This window comes from Passer montanus, unplaced genomic scaffold, assembly GCF_014805655.1.
Source record: "Passer montanus isolate IOZ18808 unplaced genomic scaffold, ASM1480565v1 scaffold49, whole genome shotgun sequence".
In the NCBI taxonomy this organism is placed as follows: domain Eukaryota; kingdom Metazoa; phylum Chordata; class Aves; order Passeriformes; family Passeridae; genus Passer; species Passer montanus.
The window spans coordinates 789,074-814,688 of record NW_024369818.1 but is presented as its reverse complement, the minus strand read 5'-3'; the positions used below and the strand labels follow the sequence as shown (position 1 = coordinate 814,688).

Below are 25,615 nucleotides of genomic sequence, written 5' to 3'. Positions count from 1 at the left end.
TGCTGTTTGTGCTTCTTTTGTGCCCCTCTCGTGCTTGTGCACAGTGGTATTTGTGTGGAACAGGGGCAAAGCATAAATAAATTCTGTATAATGTAGAAATGCAGCTGATGTAACCTGGGTCCTCATCTGAACTCGAGATATCTTTTATGAATAGGTGAACCTAAATTGAGGCCATGTCAAGCAGTTTGTTAAACTTGCCCAGACGTGGGCAGTCAAGCCTGAGAGAGTGAGTGTAAGTGTGTAGAGATCTTGGTTGGATGGGTTATTGAGTTGATGGGTGATGAGCAGGGATGTCACTGCACACTTGTACCCTTGCCACAGCTTGACTGGTCTCAAGCCACCTGCTCCTTTTTCTGGTGACTTGGGGTCAGGATGAGCCTGTAGCAGTATATTCTTGAGAGGAATGTGCTTATGAAACATTGTTTTAGTCACTGTGGAGCAGTGAGATGTGCTTGTGTTCCTGGTAGCTCTGCAGAAGACAGTGGGATTTTCTGTGCCAAAGGAAAATGGGATTTAGCCCTGTGTCTCAGCTGTATTCATTTTCATGTTGTTCTTTCCTATTTAACCTCTTCTGAGAAGCTGCCTAGAATCCCTGAGGTGCTGCTGCAAAGTGCCCCTGTGTGCTGACAGCCACAGGCTGCATCTTCTCCTCTTTCCTCTGCAGGTCTTGCGGATGTTCACGGACTTCCTGTCCTTTATGGTGCTCTTCAATTTTATCATCCCAGTCTCCATGTACGTCACGGTGGAGATGCAGAAGTTCTTGGGCTCCTTCTTCATCTCCTGGGACAAGGAGATGTATGATGAAGAGATACAAGAGGGAGCCCTGGTGAACACCTCGGACCTGAATGAGGAGCTGGGGCAGGTCAGAGCTGTGTTCGTGTCTGTCGGGATGAAAATGGGGCTGAAATGCCCTCCCTTGCTGTGGCAATCCCTGGCAGTGCCCTGGGGCCACAGCTGCACCCAGAGCTGTGGTGGCACTCCGTTTGATGTGACTCCACTGGCTCTGCCAGCCAGATAAGGTTATAAATAGTGCATGAAAGAGCAGGAATTGGGTCACGCCGATTGTTTCCATTTTGGGGAATATCAGGCGCAGCGCTCTGCGTGTCAGGGTGCTTTGCTTTCGCTGCCTCAATTAAAAATTAAAAACCCTGTGTCTCTCTGAGGGTTAGTGGAAATGTCTGCCCAGTCATCTCCCTGGGCAGAGCACGTGCAGCTGTGCTGCTGCTGCCTCGCTGGGACACCGGGACAGCTCAGGCTTCCCTTCTCATCTGCAGCGGGAGAGATGAGTGCAGGGCACGTGTAGTGCCTCCTGCTTTTGATTTTGCTTTAAAAACAATAATAAAAATACACTTGGAGTAGCAATTAGCTAATTGAAATACAGCTCCAAGATGAAAATCCCCAAAGGAGGCAGCAGACCTGCAGCAGCAGTTCTCTAAGCACTAGGGCTGTAGCAGAGGACCCGAGAAGGAGAATGAGGGGAAAATGAAGAGCCTGGAGACAGATTTTAACTCTTCAGGAGCTGCCTCCTGCCACCTGTGCAACAGGCTGGAAAACAAAGGAGCAGAACTGCAGTGATGCAGTGGGGCAGCTGTGTCTGTTTGCATTGGGTTAGATAGCCAGGTGCCCTCCACGCTGGCACAGACACACTGAGGTGCCCCAGGCTCTTTGGGGGCTCCTTGCCCAGCCCTGTGGCAGCTGCCTGGTGCTTGCAGGTGGAGTACGTGTTCACAGACAAGACTGGGACACTGACAGAGAACAGCATGGAGTTCATCGAGTGCTGCATCGACGGGCACAAGTACAAAGACTGCATCACAGAGGTGGATGGCTTCTCGCAGACCGATGGGCCCCTCAAGTACTATGGCAAAGCTGAGAAGGTGGGAGCTGTGCGGGCTGGTGGCTGCCAGGGTTCTGTGGGCAGCTCCTGGCTGGGCGTTCAGCTGTAACGAGCCCTCCCTCCCTCCTGCCCAGAGCCGTGAGGAGCTGTTCCTGAGGGCCCTGTGCCTGTGCCACACGGTTCAGATCAAGGAAGCAGACCAGGTGGATGGGCTGGTGGCACACCCAGAACGCAAATACACCTACATCTCCTCCTCCCCAGATGAAATCGCTCTGGTCAAAGGCGCAGAGAAGTAAGAGTGTGAAGCTGTTGGCTCTTTGTTTCCCTCTCTGGTGGGAAGGAGGGGGGTGAGGGTGATCTGAAGGTGACAGATCCCTTTCCACAGTCTCTCTGGGAAGCATGTTGTGGTACCACTGCTGAACCTGAGCTGCAGTGCTGTGAGCCTGTGGGATTAAATGAGCTCTCTGTTCAAGGGGTGCTCTGTAAAGGATCTTCCCTTGGAGGCCATGGCTTGCATTCACTGAGAGCAGCCCCCAGTGCTGCAGTGCCCAGGTGTGGCAGAGGCTGCTTTGCTGGAGCTCACGTGGCCTTGTGCTTGTATCCCCTAGAAGCAGAGACCAATTACCATGTGCATATTGCAGTGAAACCTTTTCCTTGCCGTGCAGTGGCAAAATAATGGGGTGGTTACTTCTGTCAGTGCCGCATTTGAATCCTGCCCGAGGTGCTCGAGGGCAGGCTGGGTGGGGCTTGGAGCAGCCTGGTCTAGTGAAAGGTGTCCCTGCCCATGGCAGGGGTGTGGGACTTGTGACCTCTCCAGCCCAAACCGTTTGGTGACTCTGTGCTCCTGCCAGCCCCTCGCTTAGGTGGAGGCTGGTGCGGCTGTGTACACTTGCTCATGGCTTGTAAAGCTGCCAGAGAGCCAGTGGAGCGTGTCCAGAGGCTCTGTGTCTGTGTGCTCCAGTGCCCAGGCTCTCCAGGGGATGGGAGCAGTGCCAGGACATCACAGCAGGCTCTGCATGGAGCAAACAAACATCCAGCCTTAGCTGGGGCTCACCCAGCTCTCCTCTGCAGTGCAGAGGGTGAAATGAGAACGTTGTTATGGATGGTATGTGCCAATGGGTGTTTTCAATGCTCTTCTGTCCTTTTGTTTATTGACAGGTATGGTTTCACTTTTCTAGGACTTGAAAACAATGTCATGAAAATACGAAACCAAAAGAATGAAACTGAGATGTAAGTGCTGCTGGGGCTGCTGAGGATCAGGGCTGCTCTTCTGCACCACTCCCACCCAGCTGATGGAGCTTGGTCAGCCTGGCAAGGTCAAGGCTGTTCCTTGAGGGCAGCCAGACCGTGCTGACCTGCCCAAAACTCCTGTCCCATTTACAAAGCACAGCACATCAGGCTGTAGGCAAAAAGAGTCGCTTGCAGAGATCCACGGGTGGTTTTCTCATGTCTAAATTCAGGTCCCTCAGGAGCCTGCAGTCCTTTGTAGGTATCCTTCATCTGCACCAGCTTGTGCAGGTGGCTCCAGGATTCACGAGGTGCCTGCTGACCTTATGGGCCGTGGCTGGGGCTCACAGCAGGACACTGTCAGCCTGAACTCGTGACATGGCTCCATTTTCTGGAACCTTTTCTTCCCCTCCCAAGCTGAAAATAGTTAGATTTTACCCTGTTCTCACAGCTTGCTGGACATCTGTGAGTCACTGACCCAGTCCCAGCACTCCCTGAAAACTTGCCTGCACAAGCCAGTTTCACTTCTTACTTCCTTTGTGAAGGAACTTCTTATTTAACTGTGAGACTCAGTGTTACTGCTTGTGGCACGTGGTGCCCCATTCCCTGCTGAGCCCCTGCCCAGCCTGGGCCCTCAGTGCCGTGGTGGGTACCCACACCCTCAGTCCCATGCTCAGAGCACCACAGGACTATTGCAATTTGGGTTTTTTCCTCCATTTTCTTGTGCACTAGCTGTAAAACTAATTCCCAGGTGGATGCTGCCACTTGTAGGGTGTATTGATTCTGCAGCTCATTGCTAGTGATTTTCTGTCTCATATAGTTATTTTTCTATTTTTCCTTTACTGAGGCAGAGCTTTTTCCTGTTTCTCTAAAGGTACCAACTTCTCCACGTGCTGAACTTCGACCCGGTGCGGCGCCGCATGAGTGTCATTGTGAGAACCAGCACAGGTACAGTGATCCCTGGGCTCTGCTGCCTGTGTGCACAGCTGGCAGCACATCCTCTCCTTCCTGTCACCCACACAGCCTGAGCTCTTAGGTTTTCTAGCAGGTCTGACTGAATTCTGTACTGGGACTGGTTGCTGTAGAGTTAATTTTCCTTTGAGGGAGCTGTTTGGGACCAGCAGCACATCAGGGGATGAGAACAGTGACCCATGGAGAGCTCCCTGCCTGCCTTGTTCCAGGCTGGAACAAGCACAAGGAAGACATGTGAGAATGTCCCCTGGGTGGGATGGGGTTTCATGGGAATAACAGACAACAATTCAGAGGTCACCATCCTTCTCAAGTGTCAGTCCTGCAAGGTTTGGGATGCTGCCTTTGCCCTCTCTGGAAAGGTTGCCAAGGCTTCCACAGACACAATGTCCAGCCTGTGGCAGAAAACTTGCTCAGGGGCAGGCAGGGATGCCCAGAGTCTCAGCCAAAGGAGTTTCACGGGCTGGGCAAAGGCATTTTTGGTAGGCAGTTGGGTTTCTAGCAGTTCCCTCTTTATTCCTCCCAGATTTCTCCCTCTGCAGCACTTGCTTGCTGTTGGCATTGTTAACTCTTCCTGCAGCTTGTGAGTGCTATGAACTATTTGTAATTTGCTTTTAGGAAAGTTGCTTCTCTTCTGTAAAGGAGCAGACTCCTCTATTTTTCCAAGGGTGCAGCAAGAAGAAATCCAGCAAACAAAAGTCCATGTGGACCGCAATGCTATGGTGAGCACAGGGGTGGAATGTGGCTGGCTCCTGGGGGCAGGAGAGCCTTATTCCAAACATAGGGATGTGACCTTGCTTTGGAGTGAAGTGTTGAAAATGTGAGTGTCACTTCACATTGTTTTGATGCCAGGCTGCTTTCCTTTTCTGTTTGGTTGGCTTCCACCTTTATTTGATATACTTATATGGTCTCCATCACAGTTGTCCAAGCATCTCCCAGGCTAGTTAAAAATAGAAGTAGCAGCAGCAGCCTGGTCCCAGTCGTGGTGGCACCCAGTCCTGCTCTCCCTGCTGGCTGCTCCCAGCCCTGCTCCTTCTCTTGGTTTCTCTCTGCACATAATAGGCAGAACCACGATTGCTCTGTGTAAATGCAGAAAATTGCTCTTGTGACACAAGCCAACAAATTACCCTTGTCCTCAGGGCCAGTACTGCCAGAAGCACTGATGGTAGACAAAAGCACCAACCCTGAAGTGAGGAGCTGTATAAAATCTGGATTCAGGGCATTTGTCCACTTTGTGTCCTTTCCCTCCCTCCCTCCCAGGATGGCTACAGAACGCTCTGTGTGGCCTTCAAAGAGCTAACTGAAAAGGAGTATGACAAAATTGACAGACAGCTCAATGAAGCCAAGATGGCTCTGCAGGACAGGGAGGAGAAGATGGCCAAGGTTTTTGATGACACAGAAGCAGACATGCACCTGATTGGGGCCACTGCTGTAGAGGACAGGTAAGGAGGTGGCTGCAGCAGCAGCACTGTGGTTTCTCTGTGACGTGGCCTGGTGGCCTGGACTCGCCCTGGTGGAGCTGAGCAGCCAGGCAGATGCTGGCAGTGTCCAGGACAATTAATTACACCATGGCACAACCCATTTCACAGTGCCCTAGTTGCTTAAATTGGCTGGTGTAGTAGGAATTGGGATTTATTAATGAAACTACAGAAATACTTGCACTTCTGGAGAGTGAATTAAGCACACAGCATTAATTTGCACATCAAAACAAATTCAATTCCACATTCAGTTATAGTAACTGCAAGTGTAAATTAAACTCTTACTGTGAGTTCTAAGAGTCAGGAGTATAAAGCAGTGATTTCTCTTTTTGTCTGCAAATAAAAATTTGGTGTTGCTGACTTGTAATCCTCGCTCCTGTGGCAGGGGTCTCCCCAGTAATCCTCACTCCTGTGGCAGGGGTCTCCCCAGTAATCCTCGCTCCTGTGGCAGTGGTCTCCCCAGTAATGCTCGCTCCTGTGGCAGGGGTCTCCCCAGTAATCCTCGCTCCTGTGGCAGGGGTCTCCCCAGCATGAGAAAAGTCATTAACTTCCCTGAGCTGTTGTTCTTGGCTGCAGCAGCAGGCCAGGGCTGTGTGGGTGAGGTGGGGTGATGTTTGTTTCTGCTCGCAGGCTGCAGGAGCAGCTGGCAGAGACCATCGAGGCCCTGCACGCGGCTGGCATGAAGGTTTGGGTGCTGACAGGAGACAAGATGGAGACGGCCAAATCCACGTGCTACGCCTGCAGGCTGTTCCAGACCAGCACGGAGCTGCTGGAGCTGACGGCCAGGACGGTGGGCGAGAGCGGCCGGAAGGAGGATCGGCTCCATGAGCTGCTGCTGGAGTACCACAAGAAGCTCATTCAGGACCTTCCCAAGAACAGGGGCGGCCTGAAGAGGTGAGTGAGCCACAGGAGCCAGCCTTGTGCCTTTCAGGTGCAGCTTTGGTGCAGAGGTGGCACCGTGCTGGGGGCTGGCTCCCTGCAGACGCTGTGCTGGTTCCTTTGCTGTGCTCATCATCTCTGGTATTAGCTGGCCTTGAACCTTATTGCACTGTTCCTTCAGTGAAGGGCATGTGCTAAGTCTAATCTTTTTGAAATTGCTAAGCCCCATAAAATGGATGGGAAGAAGATTAACCCAAAGCCAGGTTTTGGTTTTTTTTGGTTTTTTTTTCACTAAGATGGTACAAGCAGCTAGGTTGACTTAGTCTGATGAAGTTTGACATGTTCCTTGTTGTGCCCAGGAGCTGGACGTTGAGTCAAGAGTATGGACTGATCATAGATGGCTCAACGCTGTCGCTGATACTCAACCCCTCTCAGGACTCTGGCTCCAGCAATTACAAAAGCATATTCCTGCAGATCTGCTTGAAGTGCACTGCAGTCCTCTGCTGCCGGATGGCTCCTCTGCAGAAAGCACAGGTATTTACCTCTCACTGCCTCAAGTGACACGCTGAATTCATCAGCTGGGGCTTCACCTGAGCATCCTGACCAAGCAGCACTTCTCCAGGCTGTGTGGAAGCCTCGTCTGAGCTTCAGGGCATGATGAAAACAGACCATTCTTTCAAATCTAAGTGAAAACCCTTTGTTTAATGTGCTGGCAGGAACCCATAAACCCAGGCCAATTAGAAATAAACAAAACCCTCCCAGTTTGCTTTTTTTTTTTTTCCTTTCCAAATTTGTCAAGTGGAGTCCATGACTTCCTCACTCCAGCAGCTGATGTCCCAGGCTGATAAGTGATGTGTTTCTGCACCCTGGGATGTGTGAGAGAGCCCACCTTTGGGAGAACAGGGAGAAGGGAAGAGCAGGGTGTTACTGCTGGGGTTTGTTTTTAAATACTGTCCTTCATCCCTGCACAGCTGCCTGGGGTTTTTGCTCTGGTTGTGACTGCACAGCAAGTAAAGAGGGCTTTTATTAACCTGAGCTCTCCAGGTGTTATACTGCAGCTGTAAAAGCCTGATTGCTTGTCCTAGGGGAGCAGTGGGCAGGTCTCTGGAGGCTTTTTAACTGAATTTTGGGTTCTGCTGCTGTCCTTTTTTAAAATCTTCCAGATTGTGCGAATGGTGAAGAACACGAAAGGAAGCCCGATAACCCTCTCGATAGGGGATGGTGCCAATGATGTCAGTATGATTCTGGAAGCACATGTTGGCATAGGTAAGAGTCCCTGGAGCACCCATCTACAGCCCAGAGCTGCCTGCTCTGGCTGGGGCTCACTTCTGGGGTGCAGTTGGTGTTTCTGATTGCACGTGGCTAAACCAGTCCCATGAAGAATGTGGGAATCTGCTCTTGCTTTCTCTGGAGGCAGAGTTTAACTCCAGATCAATGCTTGAGATCACGGAATCATGGAGCAGTGTGGGTTGGAAGGGGCCTTTAGAGGGTCCAACCCCGTAGTGAGCAGGGAGATCTTCAGCTCCATCAAGTTCCTCAGACCCTGTACAGCCTGACCTTGGATGTTCCCAGGAATGGGGCACCCACAGCCCCTCTGGGCAACTTGTGCCAATGTTTTTCCATCCCCACTGTGGGAGAGAGGTGAGATCATCATGTGCTGCTCACCTGTGCCAGCAGCATTCCCTGTGTCAGTGACACACTGCAGATTGTGTTCCAGAGCTCTGTGAGCAGAGGTGGTGGTGGTAAGGATTGCCTGGGGCTCGGGGAAGAAGGGGCACAAGCAGCAAACAGGGGGGTGCTCAGTGGCAGTGCAGGGAGGGGCCAGGCTGCAGTGCCACTGGTGCCAGTGGCACCCACAGGTGTCTGCTGGGGCTGGTGCCCAGGTGATGCCTGCCCTGCCCCTGGGACTGACAGCAGGCTGGACACTCCTCCTGTTGCAGACTGGTGTCTGGGATCTGGGAGCCTGCTGTAGCACCACTGAGGAGGATCAGGGGAGGAGAGAGGGCGTGTTCTTCACTGGGAGCTGCTGTGGTGCCCTCTAAGGAAGGGAGCCCAGTGCAGTCCATGTGGATGTGGCTGCTGTGAGCCAAACAGCTCTGTGGGGATGGCTCAGGAGCTGGGCAGCTGCAGGGAATAGCTGGGCTGTGTGAGGTGCAGGCCAGCCCACAGGGAGCCAATTCCTTATCTTCCACCAGGTTTGCTAGACACCCTTCACAGGAAATCACAGAGCAGCCTAAAGATAGCTTAAAAACTCCAGAGGCAGGTCTGAGTGTTGTGGAGCCAAAAGCACACAGAAAGTACTCATGTTTGGTCTCCTGGGGCACTCAGGAGGGAAACTCAGCCTTTGTCTGCCTTGAGGCACTGAGTGAAGTGGGCAGCATCCAGATTCCAGCCCCTCTGGGATTAACCCTTGCCATGCTTCTGTCTCCAGGGATAAAAGGCAAAGAAGGACGCCAGGCCTCCAGAAACAGCGACTATGCTGTGCCAAAGTTTAAACATTTAAGAAAACTGCTACTAGCACATGGGCATTTGTATTATGTGAGAATAGCACACCTTGTACAGTATTTCTTCTATAAGGTAAGGGGCAGCATGCAGCTCATGTCTTTGTTTATCCTGTGCATTTCCTTGGCAATAGAGTGAAATAATAAACAGGAAAAAATGTGGGGGATATTCTGTAGTTCTGCTTTCCCTCCCTAGGACAGGCTGTGTCTGCCATGTGCCTGTCCACTGAAAACAGTGCTTGCAGGGGAATGTGAGCATTCTTCCAGTGTCTCCTGCAGATACTAACTGCTCACAGGACTGGTTTTGTGCTTGATTGAACAAGTGCCCTGCCTTGTCTGATGTTGTAATGTCAGACACTAATGTCTGATAACAGGAAAAACTACTTGGGTTTAGACTGAGAAGTCAAGTGCTTCCCTGCTGACCATTTGTCTTTTGTTTTCCCAGAACCTTTGCTTCATTTTACCACAGTTTTTATACCAGTTCTTTTGTGGATTCTCACAGCAGGTAACTTCCAGTAATTTGTCTGTAAAGGCAAGATAAAGAGCAAGTGGCAGAATGAGGCCTCCTAGCAGAGACTTGGCTTTTGGATCCTGTCCTTCCCCACCTTGCTCTAGAGGACAGTAGGAGCTGACCTTGTTGCTCAGCACCATATCTGGAGCATAATATTTTGAGACCATAACTGAAAAGAAAGCAATCTTTCTTTCCTTTCCTATCCACCAGCCATAAACACAGGTGGACACCTTCCTGAAGTAGTGAGAGAAGGGTTTAGCTGGTTTGTCAGCACCTGATTTTGCAACTTCTGCTTTTCTTGCAAGAATGGGTTTTGAACGGTTTCCTGATCTTGTCTCCTCTGCTCCATTTCACTGCATTAAAAATGTCACTCAGAAGAAAGAATGGTTCATTCTTTTGTCTTTTAAAAAAAGACACACAATGAGTGTTACCAGAGCTTTGTTTAATCCAAGTAAGCACCAGAGGGGCAGATCCATGTGGTGAGTGGGTTCGTGAGCTTGGAGAGAAGAGCTTGGGCTTTCATGTCAACTTAAGGGGCTTTTGTGTCTATTTGGGCTCAAAAGTAACAGGAAGAGTAAATGGTGAGAGAGACTTCTCTGCGTGTTTTGGCAGAAACGCTTGCCTTTTTTAAAAAAAGCAGCTATAGTTCCTCTAAAACAGTCTAGCCTTTGGAGAGCCACAGGAGGCATCAGAGGTATTAATAGAAATGGCAGCACAGGAGCAGCGAGGGGAAAGCTGTGATAAGGGCTGTTTGGTCATGTTTTTCTGGGGATAGGCTGGGATGAGAGCAGCCAGTGACAGAGCTGGCTGTCAGTGGGGCAGGCTCCTGGGCATGCAGGTGCCCTGTTCCCCTTGCACTGCACAGAGCACAGCTGCCTCCAGTGGAGCTGTGCTGGGGACAAAGGGGTGGAGCTGTGTGACAAAGGCTATGTAGGAGCTGGTAATTTATAGTTTCATTTCTTTGTGGAGAGGCCTTTTTCTGTCTCATGTGAGCCTTTCTTCCTCCTCGAAGCCGCTGTACGATGCTGCTTACCTGACCATGTACAACATCTGCTTCACGTCGCTGCCCATCCTGGCCTACAGCCTCCTGGAGCAGCACATCAGCATCGACACGCTCACCTCGGACCCCCAGCTCTACATGTGAGTGCTGCTGGGCTGCCAGCTCTGCACAGCTCTGCCTTGGGCTCCCTTGCTGCAGCACTGTCAGCAGGGGTGGGATCCCGTGTCAGGGCTGGGATCACCTCAAAGTGCAGGAAAAGCCATTTCTGTCCCTCCTGGCTCAGCTGCTCCTGCATTCAAGCTGAGCAGCCTCGTGTTTGCTGCCTGTTGCTGCTTGTTTGTGCTCTCTGACAGTATCTGGCCTAGCAAACTGCACTGCTGTATCTCTGTGAAAGGGTAAACTGTGGGTGGAATTCATCCAAAAGAAAAATGGAGCTGTGAGTGTGGCCAGACCATTCATGTTACCTCTGAGCCAAGCACGTGATGGAGCGTGTAATGCAGGGAGGGGAGATGCAGCTTTCAGGGGGAAAGAAGATCCATTCACTCTCAGAAAGATGAATGTTTCTGAAGCCCAGCTCAGGCAGGTGGTTTCTCAGCTTGTCTAAACGGATATGCTCTCCCAGGCTTCCCCTCCACGGGCCAGGTCCCCTTATCAGAACCCAGGGAGCTCTGCTCATCGATCCACACGCTGTTTTCTGCCACACTGCCTGGGGAAAGGACAGCTTAGACTCTCTCCCTCTGCTCTGCCTGTTGTTTTCTCCCCTTGTTTGCAGCAGGGAGAGGCTCCAAGCTTGCACAGAAACGGAGATGCTTTCCATCTTCCCAGCCCTGCCCACACAGGTGCTTGGGGCAGCCCTTCAGCAAAGACCAGGGAAGGTGTTTTTGGAGGCAGCCTCTCTCCATGCACCCCTGTTGCTAATTGCCAGCCTGGCAGTGGAAGAAGCAGGTCAGGGCTGCTGTGGCCAGTGCCAGCCCTGTCCTGGTGGGATGCCCCTCAGCAGTGGAGGAGCTGAGTGTGGCACGGCTGTGCTCGAGCCAGGGGTGGTGATGTGCAGAGACAGAAAGGGAATGATCAGGTGCCTGAAATACTGTGTGAACATTGCCTGAGGTGTAGAAACAGCAGTGAATGCAGCAAGAGCTGCAAGGCTGGGAAGGGGCTTGGGTGGTTTTGAAGTAAACGCTCAGAGCCATGATTGATCAGAGCTCTGTTCCCTCCTCTATGGCAAAATGCCACTGTCTGGGTTTTTAAATAGCTTGGTAATTGAATATTGTGAGACAAGAGAGCAGTAACAGCAGGCCCCTGTGCCCTCCCTGGGGGCTCTCTGATCTCTGGGGTCTGTGTGAGGAGGGAACAGCCTCAGCTGGAATATTGCTGCCTGTGCTGCTGCTGGAGAAGTGCTGAGCTGCTGCAGTGCAGAGCCCGAGCCTGGAAGGAGCCTGTTTACCACGGGCACTGCAGGACACAAATGGGAATGCAAAACACGGCTCGCAGGGAGGAAGCTGCTTCATTTTCCCTTGCAGCCTGGTTTGTGCTTGCTGGTTCCTCAGCCAGGTTGTGCCATGTCAGAGCGTGGTCACAGCATCGTTGTGTGTGGGTTTCAGTAGGATCTCCTTTCAGAACTGCAGTTACAGAGCCCAGCACCTCGCAGGTTTGCCAAGTGCATCTTGCTGAAAATGGGTGTTTTGCTTTAGGAGTTGAGGAGAATAATGCAAAAAAGGTGGGGACTTGACAGAGAGTAATCTGCAAAGATAATGATGCAGGGAACTGTTTTAACTCCCTCCTGCCCTGACAGCCACCCTGCACCCCCAGGCCCTGTGTGTGGTCCCTGCAGAGCTGTGCTCACAGCCCATCCCTTTGCTGCTGCTGCCTGCATGCCAGAGCTCATCCTGCATTCAGCCAGGAGCCTCCTGCTACAGCCCCTGTGATAAAAACACCCACCATACAATTCAGGAGGTTATTTTCAGCCTGTGCAGAAAAACACCACTTCAGGGAACAGGACTTGCAGAGCTTTTCTCAAAAAAGGACTTTGTACATACAATAAAAAGAAGGAAAGACACCACGGATTTCATGCATCCCATTCAGCTGCTCTTTAGCCTTACCCTGCTTTTAAAATGTAGCAGACAATGTCAGATACCATGGGCAGTGCAGGGGCTGCAGGGGAGGTTCAGGACAGCATTGCCTCTGTTCACTTTGTGCTTTTTCCATCCAAGTTACCTAGAGGAGAAAGACAAAACAATTCATATGCTGAACCTCTTGTGATTTCTCATGATCAGCAGCTGCATATTAGAAGTGTTCTTTGTGTCCTGACAGGTATTTTGCTCCAAAGCCCCCAGGCCCTGGCTGTGAGGAGCTTTGCAGCACATGCTGAGCGTGGTGGTGGTGGTGATGGTCCTGTTACTCCATCTCTTGGCAGGAAGGTGTCGGACAATGCAATGCTGCAGTGGAGGCCCTTCCTGTACTGGACCTTTCTGGGCGCCTTTGAAGGACTGGTGTTTTTCTTTGGGGTTTATTTCCTTTTTCAAAACTCCTCGTTGGAAGACAACGGAAAGGTAACGGCCCCAAAGCAGGGAAGATGGGTCTTTGTGTTGTGTGCTGCCTGGCAGGGAACAGCTGTGCACTGTGTCTCGAGTCTTGTCCAAGTGGAGCCTTGCTTATGGTGTGATCCTGCAGCAAATGCTTGAAATAAAACATTTTGCACATTGCCATGGAAACGGGGCAGAGCTGGTTACTCTCACTAGGTGAAATGACTAGTCTTACACACAGCTCTGCTCCGAGGCAGTGAGCTTTGCACAGCCCCCTCCCCTGTGTGACCCCGGGCCAGGGGCAGGGTCTGTCCTTCCCACCAGGACAGCCTGACACCCAGCACGTGCTGGGCTGGCTGTGGGCAGCTGAGCCAGCCCACCTTGCTGAGATGGTGCTCGCTAGGGCGGGCAGGGTGCAGGGCTGCTGGGGCTGTGATTTCAGCTCCTGTCTCCCTCTGGGCTGGCCTTGTGCTCCTCTTTTGGAGCCAGCAGAAGTCCCCAGCTGCTGGAGGCAGCAGGATGTTGTCCCTGCTGCCTGCTTGCCTCTGCTGTGGGGACGAGTGCTTGCATCGCTGTGGGAGCTGCTGGGGTTAACTTACAGAGGAAGAAAAAAGATGGAGGGTTTTTCTATTTTTTCTTTTTTCTCATTTTTTTCTTATTTTGCTGGTTAACTGAGTACAGAGCAAAGCATTAGTGCAGTGCAGCTGCCAGGTGTGGTGGCTGAGCTGTTTCAGGACCCTTTCCCCAGGGAATGTGCAGTGTGCTATTACATCTTGGCTGATGGGAAACTTCTTTACACCATCACTTTTGACCCTTCAAAATACCAAAACTCTTTTTGGCGGCTGACACTTGGAGAAAAGCTGATGAAATTTATGTATGTGTATTCATACATGGCATCAATGCCAGCATTTATGGCCCCAGCTATATGCACTCAAGCCCCTGTATTGGCAGTTCAGTGCTCTTCTGTACCTGTAGCCATTCTGGTTGGATTGGAGTGAAACATGAAGCACTGGTGTGTTCTGCAAATGCCTTCAGAGGTCAGATCTGTGTGGCACTACAGTAAGATCTTGGTTATGTCCTGTTCTGTAAACACTTATGCCTGTAAGAACTGCTACCAGCAATTGTTCATGATATCCATGTGTGTTTGATTGACTCGTTTTTCACTCCTATTGACTTTAATTTTTTTGCATTTTTTGAAAACTTTTACATTTCACTTTCTGTTTTGATGTATGCATTCAGAGCTTGACAGCCTTTGGTAAGCATCTCTCCCATTCATTGCCATCACTGGATTTATATACAGTATCTGCTTTTCTTTGTGTGTGTAGTCACTAGTGCCCACAGGCCAAAGCAGCTGGAGCAGCCCCCGTGGTGCATTCTGCAGGGGGACTGCAGGCTCATGATGATGATGATGATGAGTGTGGCGAGAAAGCAGAAACTGAGTAAATTGCCAGGAAATCCTGAGATGCAGGTGGTGCAATGACTCGTGTCCTCACTGGCGTTGCTGTCGTAGGAGGGTGTCCCTGTCACTGTCCCAGCTCTGGTCACCTGTGTGCTCACTGCATGGCTCAGGGTGGCGAGGCGCGTGTCCCTGCCCTGCCCTGCCCCTGCTCCTGCCTGCCCTGTCCCTGTCAGCGTGCTGTGCCCCTGAGGAGGGCCAGGGCGCTGTGGCAGTGCCGTGTGTTTTGCAGGTGTTTGGCAACTGGACCTTTGGGACGATTGTTTTCACCGTGCTGGTGTTCACCGTCACGCTCAAGGTCAGCGCCTCCCCTGCCCAGCCGGGCTCTCCCTGCAGGGCTGCTGCACTCTGGAATCATGGGCTGGATGTGCTGAGGATCAAGTGTCTGAGTATTTTCCACCACACTTAAATTCTCTCCTGTAGTGGCAGAACCTGCCTACTTTCCTTTGTGTATTCCATCATCTAAGTGTTTGCTTTGTTTAAATTATTTTTCTATTTTTTCCCCTCTTTTGAGGACTCCAGTTGGTTATGGTTGACTTTTCCCCATGCTTTCACCTCTTGATGTTCAGTTCCAGCAAGAGGAGAGGAGCAATAGAGAATTTGGGTTTGTCCACCTTGTTTCAGACAAGGCTGAGTGCCAAAGTGATCACAAAAGCACATGTGTCAAATAACAATAGCAAATCTATTTTGTTTCATGGAGCTTTCCAGAACAAACTGTTTGCATAAGACCTTACAAAAGGTCTTTTGTGTTTGGTTCAGGACAGCAGGTGGTGACAAGAGGCAATTACAGTCCCTGTAACCTTTAGATGTTTCTTTCCTGTAGGATCAGGGGTTGCATCAAATTTATTCCATTTAAAAGTGTCAGTTACAATTAGAATGTCACTGTTTCCCTGCTAACATTGTGAACATTTAAAATGTTTTTCCTGGTGCCCACATGCACAGAGGTAGCTGTTTGGAGAACCCTCAGCCTTAATGTGGAGCCAGTGTGAAATGTCATACAAACACAATGCAGTGCACTGTGCATCTGAAGCCTGTTTTGTCTCTCTCTATTCCCACAGCTAGCGTTAGACACCCGATTCTGGACGTGGATGAACCACTTTGTGATCTGGGGCTCCCTTGCTTTCTATGTGTTTTTCTCATTCTTTTGGGGAGGAGTCATTTGGCAAGTATCTTCTTTCCCCTGCCCTTTCCTGGGGGAGTGCCCAGTGCTGCCCCCCTGCTTAGGGTACCCTGAGATTTGGGGGTGCCCAGGTGTGTGCAGCCCTGCTCCTGCCTCTGCTGCCTCCATCCCCACCACGGGGCAGTGCTGGCAGAGGGCTGGTGCCCCATGGGTGTGTGTGAGGAGGTCTGAGCCCAGCAGAGGGAAGAGCCTGAAAGAGAGAACGCCCTGGGCATCATGCAGGTGCTCAGCTGGGGCAGGGCTGTTTGCTTTTCTGCTCCTTCAGGCTCTTGTCTTTATTGGGAGGTTCTAGTCTAAACCTTTTAGGGTCTGTTTGTGCACGTGGAGGAGAGAGACAGAAAGAATTTGTGGTGGGAAGAACCTCAGTGAAGCAGAAGGAGCAGGTGGGGCAGATGCAGAGCAAGAGGACCTGGCCCTCTGGGACAGAGAGAGGGAGAAATAAGCAGGAGCAAGCCAGGTCCTGGTGCTGAAATGATGCACTAAGAAGGAGAAGTTCTCATTGATTTGAGTGCACCCAGGATTTGAGGTTTAATGTGTTGCAAAAGCAGGTGAGCATTAGTGCATTACCAACACTGCAGCTTTGTATTGCCTGTGCTGCAGCAAATGTTCAGTTGACATTCCCAGCAGACAGCATCTCTGTTTTACACCCTTGCTTTGCCATGGGATATTGGCTGGATCCCTGGTCCAGCAATCTGCTAAGAGGGATGTGGAACAGATTTAAATACTTTGTGTGGGGGTCACAAGCTTTAGCTCTTCAGTTAACTTTTGCTGACCTGCAGACACAGATCTGCAATCTAGCCACATCTCTATGCTAAATGTGACTTTTCTACTGAAAACCCTTTCTACTGTTTAACTTGCATAGCTCAGTATTTCTGATCTAACAGTAAACAAAAACTGCTTTGGGATCCTTGTCAGCAGTTATTGATGAGGTGTTTTTCACCAGCAGCTGTTGGTTGCTGTCCCTCATCAAGGAAAGGAGGAAGGGGCAAATAACCTGTTGTGATTGAGAGACTCTGGATTTCCACTGCCAAAACCAAACCAGAAGCTATAGCAAAGCCTGACATTGCAATAAAATGACCTGGTTTTTGGTGAGGTGAATAATTTATCGTTCAGTGATGGTGGCTAAAGTCAAACCCCTTCCCACCCTGAAAAGAAGCAGATGTGGGAGATGCAGAATGGATCATGACAATGTTCCAGGAATAGTGCAGCTGGAGGCAGGAGATGCATTAGGAGAAGGGTGGACAGTGTGTTTCTGTGCTGTATCCATCCCTGTCTGAAAGGGAGGATAGCTGATAGCTTTACCTGAAGTCTCTGTTGATTCTGGTCTTCTTGGAAAACCCCTGTTAACCAGAATTTATTTGTATCCTTTGTTTTCCAGGCCTTTCTTGAAGCAGCAAAGAATGTATTTTGTATTTGCTCATATGCTGACTTCTGTTTCCACGTGGCTGGCAATAATTCTCCTGATCTTTATCAGCCTCTTCCCAGAAATTCTTCTAATAGTTTTAAAAAATATAAAAGAGAAAAGTCATCAGGTAAGGAACAAGATGATGTATCACACTGTATTTTTAGGAAGGCTGTTCTTACCCCTAGGCACCAGATGAACCTCTAACAATACCACGTACCACTCACATCTCAAGGAAGGCTTTCTAGAGTCTTGTCTTGCTCTTTAACATGCCAAACATGTCAAGACGTTATTCTAAAAATACTGCCTAGATCTGCAGCAGGGGGAGAGCCAGCCTGTGCCTTTCCCCAGCTGCCTTCCCTGGCTGGGATGTGGTGTTTCCCAGAGCAGTGCACAGGCCTTGTCCAGCCTGAGCTGATCTCCAAGCACACTTGGTCTTGTCCTGAAAAAAGGTGCTTGTTTTTATGCCAGAAAAGCAGGATGCTCCTGGGTATGTCCTCAGGTGCTGGTGCAGTGGGAGCAGGGCCAGGCCTTGGCACATTTGCCCATCTGCACAAACAACCGAAGGCTCAGACCATGGTCCACTCTCCCTGGAAGGTCTCTGCTTCCTTAGCAGCTCTCCTCCCCTGCTGGGCAGGAGGGTCCCTTCAGCAGTGGAAACCTCTTAGCAGTTTTCTCCAGTGCTCCTGCAGGTGAAGGCCAGCTCTGCCAGGCTCAGGGCTCGCTGTGCTGAGCCCCCTGCCCCTTGTCTCTGCTGTCCCCGGGGGGCAGGGGGGTGTGGTGTCCCCCGGGGGGCAGGGGGGTGTCCCCCGAGGGGCAGGGGGGTGTCCCCCGAGGGGCAGGGGGGTGTCCCCGAGGGCCAGGGGGGTGTCCCCCGGGGGGCAGCCCCTGCTCCCCTGGCCGTGCTCCCCCCCTGCAGCATCAGCAGGTCCTGCCCTGTCCAGCATGTGGGCACTGCCAGGCTGGTGCCAGGGCTGCAGTGGGGCACAGCTGGGGGCCGTGGGCTGGGGTCACATGCAGGCAGATAACCCCACCCTGGTCACTGAAGGAGTCACAGGCAGGGCTGGGTTGGAAGGCTCCCTGAAGATCACCCAGCTGCAGCCCCTGCCGTGGCAGGGATGCCATTCCCCAGGTCAGGTTGCTCAGGGCCCCATCCTGCCTGGCCCTGGGCACCCCCAGGGATGGGACATCATTAGAGGTGGAAGCAGTGGGGATGGTAAGGGAGCTGTGGTTGTGTTTTGTGAGGATCCATGTAACTTCTTCCACTTGGGTATGGTTTAAGTTTCCAGCTGGCCACCCCTGTTGGGTAGGCTGGGAGGGAGCTGCTCTCAGCTGCAGACATAGGAGAGCTTGGGGACAGTGCCCTGCCAGGGTGGCCTGGGGATTTCTGAGCCCCAGCTCAGCTCACCTGGGAGGTGACCCGTTTTTGCCTTCAGCTGCTGAGCAGATCCATCCCCTCTTGCAACACTTACTTTCAAGAGTGCTTTTTATTCATTTTACAAAGGCTCTTGTGAAATCACTTAGCAAAGCAAAGTGACTGTCAACTAGAAGAGTCTCTTCAGATGTGCATCCCAAACTAAACACAGGCTGAGCCATATTTAATGTACATTTTGAGTCAGAGCTTTACTGTAAGTGCCTGAAGGAGATGGCAGCTCTGGATATCTGTGTCAGCCATCAGACACCAAAGTCAGCTGCCTGATTTGTAAAGGCATCTAGGACCAGGGAGATGATTTAAATTGAAAACCCTTGTTAAGAATCCTGACCTTAATATTGAAGTAAAATAAATATCAGTGTCCCAAGGGAACCATACAGTGTAAAATGAAATTAGGGACATTGTAAGGGAGCCTGAAGCACAGCTTGGTGGCCAAGGGTCCCTTCTGGAAGGGAGGACAGACTTGGGCCAGGTTGTTGGGCATTTGCCCTTGATCCCAGTGGGACAGGGTTTCATCCCAGATTCCTGTAACACAGCGCATCAGCTCTGCTCAGCCTTTATTAAATTTTCTGTGTGGTAATGTGGTGGTTGTTTTTATTTTGTTTTGGTTCTGTTTGTTTTTTTAACTGCAAGGCGCATTTGTGTTTTCCTTGGTTTCTGCCTTTCTCTTTCTTGTACTGCAATTTTCTGTCTTTTGTGCTGTTGTGAACTAGGTAACGAAGCGCCTTCCTTCCTCAGGAACATCCACTATCTTCATGCTTTCTCAAACTTCCAGCAATCACAGCTTTTCTTGGAGTGAATAAGGTGATTTCCTTTCTGAGTCGCAATGTGTTGCTTGCTCGACTGCTTTTTTCTTCCTTCTAATGCCTAACTCCTGAAAACCCACGTTTAGACTTGCTCACACGGCAGAACCTTGCTTTTCCCCACCTTTTGCCTTAATTTAAGTCTTTTGCTGAAGTATTTGGTCTGTCTCTTCCCCTTGGGTCTCTTGCTGCACTGCAGGTGGGTGAGCTGGTCATGCTCAGGATGTCCAAGGGAGGTGGACACAGACAGAGCTGGTTACTCTCCTTCCTTCCTGTAGTTTTGTGTTAGTGGACCAGACAGGAGTGGGACAAGGTGGAGTTGGTGTTGATTGTCCTCTGGGTGACTTGGCAAATGGCTCAGGCGTGTCTGACCTGGGAGGAGCTTCCCCAGTGCCCGCCTTGCCCAGTCCATGCCAGTTGTCAGTGCTGCTGTTCTTTGTGTCAGTGATTAAACCACAGCCCTCACATCAGGGGATGGCTTTGGACTTGCTGACCTTGGGACTGGTGGGGTCAGCCACAGCAAAGCACCTTGCTTGCCTGTCCCTGGTGTTTGGGTTCACCGCAGCTCTCCACCATTACTTGGTGTTCTAAAACACCAGTTGTGTGGACATCAGGGGTGTCTTCCTCCTCCCCCAGAAGCACCTGCAGCATGGATCTCCAGACACTGAGGAGCAGGGCCAGTTTCTGAGTGCCTCCCGTGCCCCTTGCACTGCAGAACCAGGCAGTGCTGGGCACCCTGTGCCAGCCCTGCTGTGAAACGAGGCAGCTCTCAAGGGGAGTGTGTCTGCTGTGGGGCCAGGCAGTGCTGGGCACCCTGTGCCAGCCCTGCTGTGAAACGAGGCAGCTCTCAAGGGGAGTGTGTCTGCTGTGGGGCCAGGCAGGCTCAGGACTCGTGTGCTATAAGTCTCTTTGGCTCGCTGTTGCAGAGCAGCAGGAAGGCACCTGATTCATTGTCGGCCAGACCTTCTGTCAGACCTCTTCTTTTAAGAACCTTCTCAGATGAGTCTAATGTGTTGTAACAGGTACCCTGTCTGGAGGATTGGGATGGTTTTAAAGGCATCAATTAACCAAATGTAACCCCCTCCAAATCGATTAAACCATGGTTCTTGTAATCCTCCTGTTGGTGTGGGGCACCTGTCCTTGTGGAATGGAGATGCAATGCTTGGGATGCATTTTAATGTGGGGGTGTTGTACTGCCCAGCTTCAGAATCCCATACCTGCACAGATCCTTTCAAATATCTGGCAATACGTAAACAAATCCTTCAATCTTAACTGCTACTTCAGTCTAATATTAGCACAGAATTTAATTTGAGAGTGCAGCCTGAATGTGCTAGCACTGGTTCTAAAAGCTAATGCTGATATGTGTACAGTGAAGGATGGCAATCTCAGTTGTTAAAATGATCCCAGTATTGCATCTGAATTGTACCAAAATCCCTTTCTCTAGGGTGCATGCTGTTCTGTCAGATAGAAATAAGTATGTTTTAATTCATCTGCACAGATGGAAACTAAACACATGTACTGATCTGTGTGTGTCAGCACATGGGCCAGAGGCACGTCTGTGTCCCTGTGTCTGCACACACCAGAGCATCCTCCTACGAGCTGATTTCAAACTCTGTAGTAAGCCAATAGCAGAATAAGAGAAGTAAAAGTGCCAAATTGAATTCACAATTCTGCATTTGGGGGAGATGTTGGGTGTGGTGTCTGCTGCAAACATGAACCTGCAGGCTGCCCACAAACCTCTCGCACCTCTGTGCCCACACACTGCTGAAGAAATCAGATTGATGGCATGGCAGGGCCAGCGGCCAGCCCTGCCAGGCCTCCCGAGCAGCTGGCAGCCAGCCCGTGCAGCCAGTCCTTCCCCACGGACATTAGGTGGTGCTCTCCACCACCACATACTGGTGCAGACTGGTGTGCGAGGTGCTGCACCAGCACGGGAGCTGCCGGGGACACTGGGGCAGATGCCACTTTGCACTTCATGCAGCATTTTGCAAATAGTGAAAATTGATTTATCATCTGATTACTTGGTTGTGAATGATATTTGGCACTTTTATCATGGTCTAATCATTCTTCTATGTATATATATTTTTTAATAATCCAGGCAAAGGTTTATGGGTTTGGAAATGCAACAATTGCAATACATGTTTGTTTTCCTTCTGATTTTTGCAGGCTGGCCCCTTTGATCTGCCTGTGTTAGTGTCATACAAACGTATAGAGAATGGTTATGTGAAGGCTGAAGATGCTGTCACTAATTTGGCAGAAAGATATCCCCTCAGGATACCTTGAAGTGCTCCACACAAACCCTGCACACTGTCATGCTGTAGGAACCCGTGGTTTTAACCTGGCAGTGACCTTTGATAGCACCAAGGACTGCAAGCAGCCAGGGCACTGGGGACCCGTTAGTCTTTGGTCTTGAGGCTTCCCTGCCCTCCCAGAAAAACCAGTTCTGCCAAACCCTACATCACTGGAGGCTGAGAAAGCATCTTTAGGAGTTCACCCCACACAGCACGGATGGAAGTGCAAGAGTGCAGTGCCAGCCCCACTTCACACGGGGCTCCCGTGCAGCTGCAGGGCTGCTCCAGCCTCCTGCTCTGCCTGACCAAAGAAGTAGCACAGACTTCAACCCAGTCACATTCCCCTCCAGCCCCCGGAGGCGCTGGGAAGAGGCTGCTCCCCTCACACGGAGGCGGATGCAGCCCTGGAGCCCCTCTCCTGGTGCCTGGCAGCTGCCCCCTCCCAGCCAGGGGTTCCCAGGTGCCCACGGCAGGAGCACTGAAAATTCGGGAGCAGTCTTTGCCACTCTCTCCTCCAGGTGGAGCTGGAAGCAGTCTGTGCTCTGTCCACAGCAGTGGTGTCCATGTGAAAGCTGCAGTGCTGGAAGTGCCAGAGCATCCTCCCACAGCCAGTTTGCTGATGGGTTTATTCCTGCTGGAGAGTGAAGAAAAGGTTGTTTTGGGGCTGTTTGTGATGGAAGAAAGCTTTTGTGGGGGGAAAAAGGAATCCCAAAAGTTGGGCTGTGCCAGACTGAGCACCAGGCTCCTGTGGCTGTGCTTACATTGCTGCAGTGCAGTGGCTCCAACACTTTGAAGGCCTGAGGGACAGTGTAGTCCTTGGCTGATCCCAGGGACATGGGCTGTGCCTGCCAACCTGCAGCTGTATAAAACTGCATCTTGAGTTATTTGCACTAAGAAAAAAGAAGACAGTTTAAAATTGAATACGTGAGCCTGATTTCATTTTACACTTTGTTTTTTAAATTGGCATGTTCTTTTAAATCTACCTGTACCATGGTAGTAGGAACTTTCTTCTTTAGGTTCTGCACAGCAACGGTGAGATGCCTGACTCTCAATTTTTTTTTTTCTCTGATACTTCACGTGTGGAAAGAGCAGCTTCTTTTGTTGTGTTACGTCCTGAGCAGTGACAGAGCAGCCTGTGTGCCCTGCTGGTTGGTGTGGCAGCCCCTGCCTCGTGCTGGTGTCCCCAGAGGAGCTGCTGGGAGAAGCTCTGGGGCTCCTTTCAGGAGCAGCAAGCTCTGCACTGCCCTGGCTTTGGCTCCTGCTCGCTCAGCCTTGTGTCATGTACGTACCACAGAACAATTTGGGTTAACAGAACATTCCCTCACCGTGTTTTGTTGAACTGCAGACTGTTAATTTTTGGAAGAATCAAGTCTTGCTGTCTGGCTGCCGTCCCTGCGGTTCATCCGCGACCGGCGCGGATCAGCTGCTGGCAGATTCTCTCGTGCACCATGAGGACATTGGATGGGCCTTACCTGAGAGGGAGAGGGGAGTGCACAGTGCTGGGGCTGCTCTGCCATCGCCCAGCATGGGAGGGCCGGGTGGACAGGAGCACTGTATCTCACACTCTGCACTGGCCTCGGCAGCGTCTGCGCCGTGCCCGCACGGCTCGGCTCCCTGCTGCGTGCCAGCCAGGAGCTGCACTGCCAGCACGTGTCCTGTGGGCAAAGCTTCCATTTCCTGCGCTCTTTGGTTTTCCCATTTCCCTGCTCATTTCACAGACTAGGATTCGACTTGCAGACCTTGTCCCCTGCTCAGCTTCCCTTGCAGAAATGCGGTGCCTGCAGATGGAGTGTCCGATGAGTGCAGTGAAGATATGCTCTCTATGCCAAATCTAACCATTCTCCTTAAATGTACACTTGCTGACTTGTGTTTACATAATCTCTGAAAAACGGGCACTGAAATGCCTGATTCCTGTGATTCAAAACCATTCCAAGCCCGAATGGTCCCAAGCATGACACCTTGCTTCTCAGCCTGTTTTGTGTCATGCTCTGCTCCAAGGGTGACAGTCTGTTCCCCTGGAATTCCATTGGTGGTGTCAGGGGGAGCAGTGGAACCTGACGTGTGTGTGACCTGCTCAAATAGTCATGTAACCAGGATAATTTCTGCTGCCTGTCTCCAGACAGAGCCTTCTGAGAACCAGATCTTTCTCTTGGCATTTCCAAGTGTCCTGTCTCCAGCTGGAACAAGCCCTTGCAAAGCTGTGTGTTCCAACCCAAGGTGTGTGTGCTGACAGGTGGGGTGGAATGTCTTGAATACAGCTCTTTTGGGGAAAATGCAGTTTTTCTTGGGCTTGGATCTTCAGGTAGTGCACTGGTGTAGTGCTGGGTGCCAGGACAGCCAGGCTGCCCTGGTCCTGCAGAAGAGCTGGTCCTCAGCACTCGGCAACGGCAAAAGCAGAATTCTGATTGCTGTGAAATCAGGGAAGAAGGAGCCCCCTTCTGAGGTTAGAGAGGGGCAGAAGAAGTGCTGGTCGGGGCTGTAGGGTGTGAGGACTGGAGGGCAGCAGTGGCACAGGGTGCTGTGGTGGGTGCTCGTTCCCTGGTGCCACCACACTCACTGTGCCCGTCAGGGACAGTAAAAGGTCAGTACAGGCTTCTTGGTGGAGAAACTTGAAGGAAAAAAGGCTGGGTTTTCTCATAATAATTTGCTGAAGTTTTATCACTGACTAGTGACACTGAAAGATAAGGACAGTAATTGAGATTCCCTCTAAAACTCTTATGTGATAACAGTGGAGCTTGGTGTAGTCATAGCGACTTTTCAAAAACTAATCCTAATCGTTATGAGAATATTATAAATTACTTGGAATTGCATAAAAGCTTCAAATTGAATTTGTATACACACAGTTGAAAAACTTTCCTAATACTGCACCATTTATCCAATTTCCCAGCTATGATTTTTTAAAAAAACCATGTAGTGTATAGAAAATGTAAATTATATACAGGCAATGAGCAGATACATTTTCAGCTTCTTGCAAAGAAAAAGGACTGCAACCTTACATTTTTTTCACTTAAATGCAATTTTATACATTTATGTTGCTTTATATCAAGGAAATTGAATGTGAATGTTACCTTTTATGAATGCAACTTGCTCTTTTTTCATTACAGAAACTTTTGTTTGAAGTAATCAATAAACTTTGGTATGTTGTTCTGATTAATATATATTTGTTGTCTCTCTCATCTCTTTGGATACTCCTAGGGGATAATGGATTGTGTGGGCTTTTTCAGGGCAGTACCAGGGGGAAAAATCAGCATTTTCATGGTGGGGTAGGTGCCAGCAAGGCCATGCTTGGTTGTCTGGTGTGGAGCAGCATTTGCCTAAGGAAACCCTGCTTGCTTCTCATGCATTTTTATTTTTACTGCAGTGTATTAGCAGTTGTGGGTATCAGCTGCTGCAAATAGCTGGCTGTATGCTCTCAAATAATTTCCTTCAAAATGAATGTTTAATTATGAAAGTGAATCCTGTGAATAAATTGATTTAACTTTCTAGAATAGGTGAACCCAGGGCTTCAGGTGACGTTTAGGAAGTGACAGAAAAGTGTAGGTCCATGTGCCTGATTTCCATTCACGAAGTGTTTTCCTTACTGCTCTGTTTTGGTTCTTGGTTCTGTGTCGTGGCTGCCTGTAATAAAGAGGTATTTTTTTAGTTCAAAGCCTCGAAATACACAAATGAGGTTTGCAAAGTGCCTGGTGCTGGTGAGGTTCAGGCCCAATATTTGCATTGAAATTCCAACAACACGAAACTGCTGAAGCACGACTCGCAGTGTTTGTATAATGCACAAGAAATATATAGGCTTAACTTTCTTTTTAAGGACACGGGTCTGTTTCAGGCTGAAATGTTTGTAATGAGAAACTGACAGTTTGAAAAATTCTGTTTTGGCTGCTTGGGTCCCTGCAGCTCCCGTCAGGCACCGCAGGACAGATGGCTGAGCTATTTAAAACAAACTAACCTTTCCCGAGCAGCTCGTACTATTGGAAACCAGATACCCGCATTGAGAATCTTAATAGCAGCAGGGAGGGATGGTGAGAATGGTCTGGAGGTGGAGAGGCTCTCGCCCTGAGCTGGCTGCCCAGGCTGGCAGGACAGAGCCGTGCATGGCAGCGATGGGAGAGGACTGCAGGTCACTGCAGAAA

The 25,615-nt window shown here is 50.5% G+C and overlaps 1 protein-coding gene across 6 annotated transcripts in view; it reads left to right on the top strand.

Annotated features, from left to right (window-relative positions):
• Nucleotides 1–24,309, top strand: part of ATP11C (ATPase phospholipid transporting 11C) — a 59,322-nt gene extending 35,013 nt beyond the window's left edge. For 3 of the 6 annotated variants that reach the window (XM_039722529.1, XM_039722530.1, XM_039722531.1), the window contains exons 12-29: nt 665–862; nt 1,713–1,874; nt 1,969–2,126; nt 2,993–3,064; nt 3,936–4,009; nt 4,649–4,752; nt 5,291–5,472; nt 6,139–6,402; nt 6,747–6,921; nt 7,551–7,653; nt 8,819–8,964; nt 9,334–9,393; nt 10,412–10,539; nt 12,813–12,948; nt 14,610–14,675; nt 15,436–15,539; nt 16,936–17,089; nt 21,361–24,309. In XM_039722529.1, coding sequence (XP_039578463.1) covers nt 665–862; nt 1,713–1,874; nt 1,969–2,126; nt 2,993–3,064; nt 3,936–4,009; nt 4,649–4,752; nt 5,291–5,472; nt 6,139–6,402; nt 6,747–6,921; nt 7,551–7,653; nt 8,819–8,964; nt 9,334–9,393; nt 10,412–10,539; nt 12,813–12,948; nt 14,610–14,675; nt 15,436–15,539; nt 16,936–17,089; nt 21,361–21,477 — 2,403 coding nt within the window. In that variant the 3' untranslated portion in view covers nt 21,478–24,309. Of the gene's footprint in view, nt 1–664; nt 863–1,712; nt 1,875–1,968; nt 2,127–2,992; nt 3,065–3,935; nt 4,010–4,648; nt 4,753–5,290; nt 5,473–6,138; nt 6,403–6,746; nt 6,922–7,550; nt 7,654–8,818; nt 8,965–9,333; nt 9,394–10,411; nt 10,540–12,812; nt 12,949–14,609; nt 14,676–15,435; nt 15,540–16,935; nt 17,090–19,104; nt 19,196–20,120; nt 20,217–21,360 lie in introns of those variants that run through there. The other 3 variants (XM_039722532.1, XM_039722533.1, XM_039722534.1) reach the window with 3 other exon arrangements.
• The last annotated feature ends 1,306 nt before the right edge of the window (nt 24,310–25,615 follow it).